General features: G+C 42.7%; 1 protein-coding gene across 6 annotated transcripts in view; it reads left to right on the top strand.

The window, feature by feature from the left end:
* The first annotated feature begins 2501 nt into the window (after positions 1–2501).
* The window catches only part of ADAMTSL3 (ADAMTS like 3), a 180243-nt gene continuing 171408 nt past the window's right edge, over positions 2502–11336 (top strand). For 2 of the 6 annotated variants that reach the window (XR_009742174.1, XM_061446829.1), the window contains exons 1-2: positions 2770–2901; positions 4837–4928. Coding sequence is in view for 5 of the 6 variants with exons in the window: in XM_061446829.1 (XP_061302813.1) it covers positions 2826–2901; positions 4837–4928 (168 nt within the window). In the remaining variant the exon portion in view is untranslated. The other 4 variants (XM_061446830.1, XM_061446831.1, XM_061446833.1 and 1 more) reach the window with 4 other exon arrangements.

Genomic DNA, 11336 nt, shown 5'->3' with positions numbered 1-11336 from the left:
CAATTGAATGTAAATCAACAAATGACAAAATATTTCATGATTGTGTTCAATAGTGAAGACACCTGGCCTTAAGTCAGTGTAAAACAAAGGATAATACCATCATATTTCCAACCAGCTTCCTCATGAGAGTCTATGCCAGCTGTACAGATGGATGAGATCATGATTATGTGTTCAATGAAATAATAAGTGCAAATGTCTATATTTCACAATTTTATGAACAGTAAGGGCTTTACAGCTGTCATATTTAATGTCATTTAAATGATGCATATTTTAGAGAGCAGCAAGAGAAAAGCATATATGTAATAGAAAAGCATTGCTAATAACAAGAGACAAATACAGGAATTACATATCTGAACTCTTGAGTGTAAAGAGCAACACTGCAGTTTCCTATCCAAAAATCTTACACCAACTCTGCCAAGCTAATGTGGCATGAATGGGAATTAGAAGAGTGTGTGGTAAAATCTACTAAGAATGTAATGCCTAAAGGACTTGACACTGGACCAGGGGTTGTGCAAACACAGTGTAACAGACAAAGAACATGAGTTCCTGCCTTGAAGAGTTTATAATCCATATAGACAAGACAGGGTGAGCAGAAGGGAAGTGTTTCCTTAGAAAAGGCTGATTTCTTTTAATCTTGAATGGTCAATTAGTTTTTGCAGAATTTCTTCAGGGATGAAAATTTGGCATCCAGAACCTACAAGTTTGTTTTAGGATGTGTGTTGATGTCTGACCTGGAGCTGCAGGTGCTGGGAATTTTGAAGTGGCCATTTTCAAACAGATCTTTCCTGGACACCCAAGTTTCATTCAGTTTTTGCTTTGCTCAGCAGAAGGGGTTATGGAGGTCTCCAACAGGAGTCAAAATCTAAAAGCTTCACTGGAAATTCTGAGATAGAAGAGTGGAGTGGCAGGGGTGTGGAGTGAGGCTGAGGTGAAGGAACTAAATAATTTGGATAAAGAAGACAACAAATTGGCATTCCATGAGAATGAGCTTCACATGGGAAAATGCCCTGTTAAAAGCTGCCCAAAGCTCCTTCTGGTTTCTGTTTGTGTGCTGAGGCTGTTTTTTGCTCCAAATACTGTTATTGCCTCACAAGAAGAATGATTTCAGTATAATAGAAGCAGACCATGGGTGCTGGGGGAGAATGGGACTTACTGTGCTGTACAGAAACAGCATTATGTCATTTCAGTAGCTTGGACAAGACACATTGCCCATTGCTGCTTTACTGGTGCTTGGGTCTTTTATAATGTTGCTTTCTGTAATTTTTCTGACATTTGGAGAGTAATGCTTGGAGACACCTCTGTTCTCTTACATGCTGTATAAATTCAGACATAGAACCTGTAATCTGGGACTGAGATAGCACAAGGCATTAAGCGTGTATGGAAGCAGCAGCCTCACTTTAGTCACTGAATCTGATATGAGCTTACCCAGGCTGCTTCCTGTTACACAACTTCTTTTTCTATGCTCAAATTTAATGCAGGAGGTGAGCAGGTATTTCTACATGTATGTGATGTTTGATTATCCTTTATGGTTAGGGGTGCACACAGCCAACTGATGTGAAGCAAATGACCAGGAACAGTGTTGAAGAATGGTATCAGTAAGCTGGGAGGAGAAAGCAGAGAATGCAGAGATGAGTAGCACTGAAAAGGGGAAAATAAAGAAATGCTGGCCAGCATTCAAATTTGGAAGACACTTTCAGATTCTCAGGGCCAAACATTTCAATGGTATCTGTGGCTAATGCCAGTGCTAGGAACATAACCAGAGTACTTTTGGCTAAATATTCCCATCTGGCAAACAAATTAATAGGCCACTGTTCAGCTTTTGCTTCAGGGACCCAGCAGACAGCCTCAGTCTTAAAGGGTAGATAACTGTAAGAGAAATGACCCTCTGAATAGGGGTGGTGCAAACAATGTACATTCCCAGATGGCAGGTCCTGACGGTCAGCTTCATCCTGCAGTTGTGAACATCTTTTGGGTTTGTTTGTGAAGTATTATGAGCCACAGTTTTGAGACGGGAAAATTGATGCTCTGCACCAGTTGATCTACTGGCTGAATTCTGTCTTTAAAATTACCAATGATCAAGTCTGAAGCATATGCTGACTGCACTGGTATGTATTTTTTGAAGATAACAAATCTCGGGTGTAACTGAAGTCATATTTAAAGGCTTATGTGGCTGTTTAAGTAAATGTAATGACTGAAATGGATGAAAACCAACGCTTTCAGCTGAACAGTACTAGAAAAAAATCAAAGGTCAAGTCCTTCGCAGTACTCCTGACAGTACTTCAGACAGCAGACTGAAGGAAGAGGTTGCCCCAGCTCCCGGGGTCAGCCCGCATACAGAGCAACCGGTGCGTCTCACGCTGTCGAAGGGAAGCCGGCGGGGCAGTGCGGGGTCTGTGCGGAGCCGGGGGCCGTTCCGGGAAGCCGTGGCACTGCTGCAGCCCGGGCTTGGCGGCCCGGGCCCGTTCTGCACCCCCCCACCCCCCCCCCCCCCGGGCCCGTGTCCCCGTCATGCGAGTTTCAGCAGAGGGCACTCTGCGTCTGGCGATGGAGGAGGCGCTTCCCCGTGCTGGTGAGAAACCTAAACACATCGGAAAAGTTTCCAGCGCAACATATTTGAACAAACTTTTCATCGGTTATGTTTAGTTCACTGGAGCGTATTTTTAACTGCAGTGGCAGGGGTAACAGCCCTCTTCCTACGCGCTGCTCTTAGCGGACTCGGCGAACGCTCGGGACATCAGTGGAAGGCGTAGAGCGAAGGTAGAGGATTTTAGCGTTCCTGTGTAGCAGCCCGACGCTCAGAGGCAGAAGGCGAGCAAAGCTGTCTTATGAGACATACTCGTCAGATTTACAGTAGGAAGCCTAAAAATATCGTAGAGGGCAGCACGATTAAAGACCTCCTCGGTGTGTGAGCAGATTTGCAGCTGTATCGTGAGAGTTATTTGGAGATGAGACACAGGATGGTTGCGGTTTTGGAAGCTGCTTTGCATCGGATTTGGGGCTGACTTCACGGTAGCTTTTGCCCCTCGGGGGAAGATGAACCACTTGGTCCCGGGCTGCCGGGATCTCGGCCGCCGACACCAGAGCGCCGCCAGCGCCTCCGCAGCCGGGGAGGGGGGACCGGGCCCCCTTGGCCGCCCGCCCGCTTTGGCCGGGGAGGCAGGGGCTGCGCGGGGGGTGCCGAGCCGCGGCGGCGGAGCGGGCGCCGGTCCGGACCGCGGCTCCGCGCCGCAGGTGGAGGCGCCCGGGCGCCTCTCGCCGGGGCCGGGCTGCGGCGGGCGGGCGGGGGGCGGCCGCTGCCAGCAGCCTGTAGGACCTTGGCTAACGTGCGGCGGTGGGCTGGAGCCTGGCGTGAGGGAGGGGCCGCCGCTCGTGATGAGGGATGCTGTATCCCCGGTGCCGTGACAGGCAAGGCTTTCCCCTGCCCTGCGAGCGGGAAGGAGGCGCCGGCTGACCCGGACCCGCTCCCCGCCTCTCCCCGGGTCCCAGCCCCGCTGCACGGTCGCCGCCGAGCCGAGCCGGGTGCTGCACCAGGTGGGTGAGCTCGGCGGCAATGAAGGGGCACGGCAGCCCTGCAGCAGCCTTTCCGACCCTTTTCCCAGAGCTGGCTCCCGCGGGAGGCTCCACCGGCCCGGCTCAGCGGAAGCGATCGCGGTGCTTGGCTGAGGGGCGTCCTAGGGCAGCCGTCGTGTGGGCTGTGTGTGGAGACCTTGGGGAGCCCAGCTACCGGTACCTGTGAAGCACCGGAGACTGGTGTGTTGTGCCAGTCCCGGCTCTCGGCAATGCCTGGCTGGGGGAAGTGGGGGTTGAAGCGGGGAATCTTCCTTCTCTTATTGCCAAAGTTGATTGAAACTTTTGAATGACAAAAGCATTCAAGAGTGCTAAGGGTTCTGTGAGGGAGGAGAACTTCTAAAATGTTTTGGAGAGTGGGAATAGAACACTTATTTCTATAAGGAATCTTAATTATGTTTAGTTGACAGGTGCAAGAACCGTTTGGAAAGATGGTTTTCTTTTGGGATATGTGACCTTTTAGAAAGGGGTACTGTTTTCTGAAGGAGAGATTTGCATTCACTGCGGGGCTTTGCAAAATACCGGGGTGGTGGCAGGGAGGGGGGAGGAAGGGCTGTTTGTGTGCTTGTGTATTAGGGGTGCATGGAACTTGTGCTATTTTGAGATCACTGTGGTAATGAATAGTCTGAGGCAAAAAGATGCATTGAGACTAGGAATTAACAGAATTAGCAGCATTACTACAAGATTGTTTTCTTGCTGGCAATTATAAATCTAAGTTTTTAGTAAAAGTGACCGACAGTTCCGTGCTGGCCCTGTAATGGGGATAATCACTAAATTGATGGATTTTTATTTTTTTTCTCTGCCCTGATCGCTTTGTCTCTGAGTTGTTATGATCAAAGTTTTCGAAGGCAGTGCAAATGACTGCTGAAGTCCCAGGGCTGGGCTCTCAGCTCTGAGGGGGTGAAAGTGCTGGAACAGTACTCATAAATCCTATGCTCCTTGGATTTTACTTTCTGGAGATCAAGATGGGACGAGTTCGCAGTGTGATAAATTCTCCTGCGTTCAGGAGATACTCAGAGTTACCCACTATGGCCAGCTTCCCCAAACCTTTCATTTCCCCCCTTTCTGTTCTAATTGGAACTACCTCACCCTGCAGGCTGTGCTCATGGCATGCACTGTGCGCCTGCTCCTCTGGCCAGAACTCCGGTGTTTGCATTGCATTTCTTCCAAAGGCCGGTTCCATGCCTTTGCCCAGTTTGCTTTAGTCATTGGAATTCTGTCGGGGCCCTCTTGATTTTGTTTGTAACTTGAAACAATTTCTCTCAGCAGCGCCTGAAGGCATGAGGATGGCCAGCCCTAAAACCACAGGGTTCTCCTGGGAGATCATTTGGCTTGCTATTGCTGTCTATGCTCACCTACAGGTAGGTAATGAACTTGTTGCTGTTGTTGTGCCTCATCCGTTATCAGAGGCACACTGCTGCACATTTTAAATTGATTTTTTTTTTTTTTTAAAGAGAAAACTGTTGAAGGAACTGCACTGTAAATAAAAGGCTCCCAATTAGGTTTTTGTTTCATTGAAATGACTTTCAAAGACATCCATGTGTGAAATGAGTCTTTTCCTATTAGTATTGTACCTAACTTTACTGAATGGGGACCAAAGGGACATAGAATCATAGAATCGTTAGGGTTGGAAAGGACCTTAAGATCATCTAGTTCCAACCCCCCTGCCGTGGGCACATCTTGCCATATACATAATGCCATGGGCCTTTCTAGGCACCAGAGCTGCTTTTTGCCCCCAGGATGTTTAGCACCTGATAAATGTTAAGATACTGTGACAAGGGTTATATAAATACCGGGTTATAAATATCTAAAGCGCTTGGAAGTCAGTGTCAGAGGAGAAGGTGGTCCAGAAGGGTCTTTGCTTCAAGAATTCAATGAATACAGGAACCATGGAGGAAAACCATAGCTGCCAACTGATCTATTGCCTGACACATGTGCCTAATCAGTTCCAAGAAGTGAGTATTTCAAGAAATATGGTGTGCTGGCATGCAGCAGAGATGTTGTTACAGTATGTCATTCTCCATACTGATAGTTCCCACAGCACGGAATGTTTTGAGGCTTCTTCAGTCCTAAATACATCCAAATCCAGAAATCCTTAGGAAAGGACAGCTAAACAAACCGATGGATCTTTTTTGAAATAAATAGTATTTTTTTAATGTATTGTTGTATTTCTTGATAAAAAAAATCATACTCTTGGTTTTAAATAAAACCAGTGATGCTGTTTACTGTCATACTGTTGGATACTGTTCGTACTATTGCAGTGCTGAGAAATGGTGGTTTTAAACTGGAGCCTGGTGTGCTGGGCATTATAGAAATGTACATGAAGATTTTTGAATTGAAGGATAATACAGCAGGCAAAATTAAATTCAAAAGGAGTATGAAGAACTGAGGAGACTGTACTTGACAGCTGCGTAAGCTCTGATCGATGCAGAGTGGACATTGAGACTTAAGGTAGTGGGAATTGGGCTTCAACCCATCCTCAGCACCACTGCAGAGGGTGGTTTGTGCTGCAAGTCATTTGGAAGCTACCTGTTGATGAGCACCTCCTGTATTTGTCTGATGATTGCAGCTAGTCATGAAAGTGCACTGGTTACTTGAGTAAAGGACTTGCTGTGAAAGTGAAATACTAGATTTGTATCAGTTGTACACTAAAGCACAGTGCACTCAGCATGTGTCCAAGCACATGGGGCAACAGTGAAATCTTCTGCTTTTTGCTTTCATCTTTCTTATGTAAGAACAAAAAGGTTACTTATTTGCTGTGCCTGTTCAGCTTGTAGTTTTGTGTGCAAGCAGTTGTGGGGGGCTGTAATAACTGGCCTATAAAACATTCAGAAAATAGTATATAAAGTTCACTTAATAGTTCTGTTCAAGATGAGAATAGACGTTCAGAGAAGGGAAATGTCAGCGTTGTGTTTGGGCCTTTTGGTTATGAAGATCCCATTTTTCTCTTGTACAATATTTTTCTTGCCTTTCTTCTTTTCATATTTTTCTTACTGTAGAACTGGAACCAGTAGTGGCAGTTTCCTCTTCTCCATGAGTGGTTTGGCGTAGCTTCACTTGTCTCTTTATAATAAAAACAACCAGTAGTAATCAGTACACCATTGAGAGTAGCTTTATGGACATTTCACAGGTAATTTTTTTTTTGGCTTTGATTGTCCTTTAAAATATCGTAATTTATTTGGTGTATTTGAGTCATTATCACTTAACCCCAATCTTGTAGGAGGCCCTTCTGCTCCAAAATTTTAGGTGTTTTATCTCAATTTTAGGCACATTAAAGATACTTCATATTATTTAACATAACATTTTTGGTATCCAGTAACCATTAATTCTTTAATTGGTTGCTTGGGGCCATACTATATGGACCACACACAGTCATTCTACCCTAATATTGTACCATAGCTTCCACTGGTGTTGTTTTTGGCTATTAAGATGCTTATGTCTGGAGCTAATCAATTAGAAACAATTGGATGCTGGGCAAGGTCACAAGTCTATGTCATGTCACTTATGTGCAATTGATTAATTTCATCCTGCTTGAGGCAGGTACAGAATAAAATAATGACCATTTTAAAAGAACGTGGTGGAAATGTGGTGAGAATGCAATGCAAAGAAAACTTTAACTTGAGAAGTTGTGGGAAAAAAGGTAGCTGTTACTGAGAAGAAATGAAAGTTAACTTTGGTAATAGGAGCCCTTTCTGATTCTTCATGGCATGGTAACAAGCACCACACAGTGTTTAGCTAAGTTCCAAACTGATCTCTGCCCTCACAGGTAGGCAGCGTCTCAAATTTGACACAACTGTTGTATCAGGGCCACATAGTTGCTAGACTACTAGGTCAGTTAGATTGCTGAGCTGCCTATTCACTTTATCTGCTCTGTGACGAAGAGCAGTGGCATAAGTCACTTATGGGCTAGCACTGGCTGTGTTCTTTTGCAGGCAGAAATCCTAATTTTTCTGTTATGTGCCAATATAGATGAAATGAATGGGACTGCATTAGTCTAAAGCCAATGGTAATCCAAGGAAATGATGGCTGTATGTTTTCCTTAAAAACAAAAAAACCCACCACCAAATGGTGGCAGCAGCATGGAATAATTTGTTTCCAAAGATTTAAACGATGAATATATCTGAAATTACTATATTCCACAGACTCTATGTATTTGTGGACATTAACTATATCTTTGGCCTTGAATATAACTATAAATATGTATTTATTGCTAAATATGGTATAAAAGGCTCCTCATTTTTCTCACACCGTAGCAGATGGGTTATCGATACTACAGATTTTAGGAGATGGTTAAGCTAATAAACAAAGTAGAAGTTTCTAAGTCCAGTCTTGCTGTCTTTAAGTGATCTCTTAAGCGCATATGGCTCCATATTGTTAATTGAAAAGGCAGGATGCTAGCCTGGTAACCAACTCTTAACCTTGTGATTACATTATATCACATTGTGCAGCTAGATGATGTTAGATTTGTTGTGAAATATATGTAAGACCGTATATCTTTATATTCTTACTAATTAATGAGTAGCAGGAAGAAATGAGGGCTAGCAGATTCATACAGCCAAATATATCATCAAGAATTTTACACATGGGTTTTTAGATTTGTTCTCTGGTACGTTGCTTTCAAATTGGGAGCATGCTGATATTTTCTTAGGTTCCTATAGTCCAAATGAAGCTCTCTACAAGTCAGTTGTTTCACCTCCAAGGACCGTGGGGTTGCTAAAATCTGAGGAGGGAATAACAGCAAAGACACCATTTCTGCATATTTAAGAAGCATTTACTTGGGATTTCTATTGCAGGGAGAGTTTCATAGGTCATGTATTCATGGTTGCTCCCATGATTTATGTTTCTGCAGTCCCTGCCTGCATAATATTTTTTTCTGTGATATTTTGGATAGAAAGGAAATACATGCTGAAAACATTATCTTGTTCAAAATGATTCTGCCATAACCAATCAGCTGAAACCTACCAACACAGTCAATGTTTTTAAGGTTGAGTTTTGCAAATCCAAAAATCTGAGGTCCATTATATGACACAGTGGACTTGGAGACCATCTTTGTGGAACACCTTTGGAATATTGTTTTGCAGTCACTGAATGTATTGCATACTGATATTCAGAAAATAAATTATGATCTACATGCTGTACAATAGTGAGGATTCTTAAATCTCCAGTAACTTTAATCAAAACTATCAGGATGAGATTTGCAAGCCCAGAGTTACATCGGAAGCAGTTCCCTTTTTTGTAGGCAGGTCACAATTCTGCACCCATCTGGAGTTTTGCCATCAGCCTCAGTAGGCGTGTGGTTTTATTCTTAGTTTGAAGATTGAAATGTCTCTGCTATAGGCAAATAACATTTCTGAGACTCTGTAGAAGTGTTCTGACATAAAATATTCATTGTTATTGACAAGGTTGTAACTCAGTAACAGCATTACCAGAAAACTTATGTAAGTTTCTGATCTTGCTTTGAATTTATGACTAATAATGATTGCTCAGCCAGTGCTCATAGGATCTGAACTGCTGTTACCCCCAATTTACAATCCAAAAGAGTTGAAATGCCAGAAGAATTGTGATGAATCTGTCTTGTGACTTGAGACACAAACTATGCACGAATATTGAAATATTTTATGAGCACATTTTAAAAAATAAGTCAACTGTGGGAGATGGCCAAGAGTACAGTTGATATCAGTGGAGGCATCCTTATACTGTCTAATTTGTTTTCATTTTCACAGTAAATATTGTAGTGATTATGAATGATGCTTGCAGCGATACAAGTCAGAAAATTAAGCTTTGGTTTTTCAGCTAAAGTATGGTGCAAACCCATTCATCCCAACAAAGTAAAAGCAGTTTAATCTCAAAGTCCAGTTAGATTTTGAATTCTGTATCCACATCTACAGACATGAGTATCAATTATCATCAGTGCTCACTGTGATGATAATTTCTGATGTGGTTACACTAAAAAATGGGTAGAGATTCTCAAGTCAGTTTTATGTGGAGCTGCAAATTGCTGGTTTCAAAACTAAATATCCAAGAGTCAAACACTTCTAGAGAAGCCTCAAGTGTAGGAATAATCTCTCACAACAGCCAGTGGCTTCTAATTTCTCTTGAAAAAGTTGTGAAGGAATGGAGGAATAGCTCTAGGGGATAGTCTTTGGTTTCAGCAGATACTTGAACGCTTAATCATTGATAATTACTCATTCAGGTCTGCTTGGTGCAGCTGGATCCTTCATATTCCTTACCAAATTGGGGCATAAACAGCGCTGAGGTGGCAGTTCTGCACAGTGCACCAAACTTCATTCCTGCCTTTGCATCCCAGAGAATGTACATGATTGATTGTACTGACATTAAAGCACTTTGTTTGTTCAGAAATCAAGATTTGGCCATCCAAAATAATGAGTTTCTCTTCAGAAGAACATATGTTTTAAAATCTGAGTCCTTTTATTTGCTTTTACTTTTGAGCCTGTAAGGTTCACATATTTTATGTCTTTATCTGCAATTTTGGGGCTTGAAGCTTTTTAAAGGATAATTCTCCATGATCACCTGAATCCAGGAGTTGGGGTTTAAGTAAACACTGAATCTAATGTGGCTTACAATGAAATAGTAAAGGATATTAATTTCAATGATAGTAGGAGCAGATGTGTAATTGTGCCTCTATCCTTGTTTGTATTGTAAGGCTATGCAAGAAATTTTTGGGCATGAGTTATATCATACCCTGGAAATGTTGTACTTCACTGTTAACTCAGTGTGTTGTTAAGATTTTGTATAGCTGATAATACCAATGATAAGGTCTTGTGGCTGCACACAGTCCAACACAGTCTTACTTTCACAATTCCGGTATAATATGTATTATGCAAAATCTCTGTAAAACAGAGAGAGTTTGTGCATGGTGAAAGAATGGGCTTGGTTTTGAAGTACAGGTTGCTAGTGAGCACAACATTCCAGGAAGGGCATTGGATACAGCCATGGCAACACTGGGGAGACAAGTAAGCCTCACACAGGAGCTGTATAGCACTGCAGTTCTGATATGCCCTCTGCACTCACTTTATTGTCACCGTTAGATCAGCAGTTCAGGTTTTAAAAGCACGCATATAACTTTCTTTCCCATAAGAGGAGAAATGTTACTGATAATTAGCTGTCGTCTGTAGACTGTCAATGCTCTTAAATTTAACTGTCAAATTTTCAAAACAGCCTCAGTCCAACTGCTGTGAGGATGAAGTAACAGTCCTACAAACCCCCTTTTTGATGACCATCAGTTACACAAGGGTGCTAAACTTAATGCAGATATAGCAGCATTTTCAGAATGGTCTGTGTGATGTGGAGCCTTTTCAGTAAGACTTGAGGCAAGTTAAACTCCAATACTGTTAAGTACTGTATTGGTAGGCACTTAACTGCATTTTTCAAAACAAGTAACAGGAGGAATTTCAGTTAATCCAATGGGAACCAGGCATTAGGTGCCTTAGGCACTTCCAAAAGTCTGGCTAAGCATTTGTCATCATGTTTAGCTGATTAAACCAAAGAGTTCACTCTTAAAACCCTTTTGAAGGAGTAGGTTTCTGGTGTGTGAATTCTAGTACCTGGGTGTGCAGGTATTTGCTAATACTTGGGAAGTGTCAGTGCAAGCATCATGTTTATAAAGGGAGGGCAGGTTTAAAAAGCTTTGCCTAATGTGTCCCTTCCAGACAGCACATTACATAAATTATTTAGGAACAATGTTATTTCTGTTTCTAATTTTATATTTATTAGATTTAACATCATTATGGAGAGAAAATGAAAACAGT

This window comes from Pezoporus flaviventris, unplaced genomic scaffold, assembly GCF_033815535.1.
Source record: "Pezoporus flaviventris isolate CSIRO_AGI_PZ_B2104156 unplaced genomic scaffold, CSIRO_AGI_Pfla_v1 ptg000006l, whole genome shotgun sequence".
Taxonomy (NCBI): domain Eukaryota; kingdom Metazoa; phylum Chordata; class Aves; order Psittaciformes; family Psittacidae; genus Pezoporus; species Pezoporus flaviventris.
Note: the sequence above shows the minus strand (reverse complement) of the source record. Positions and strands in the feature narration are given on the sequence as shown.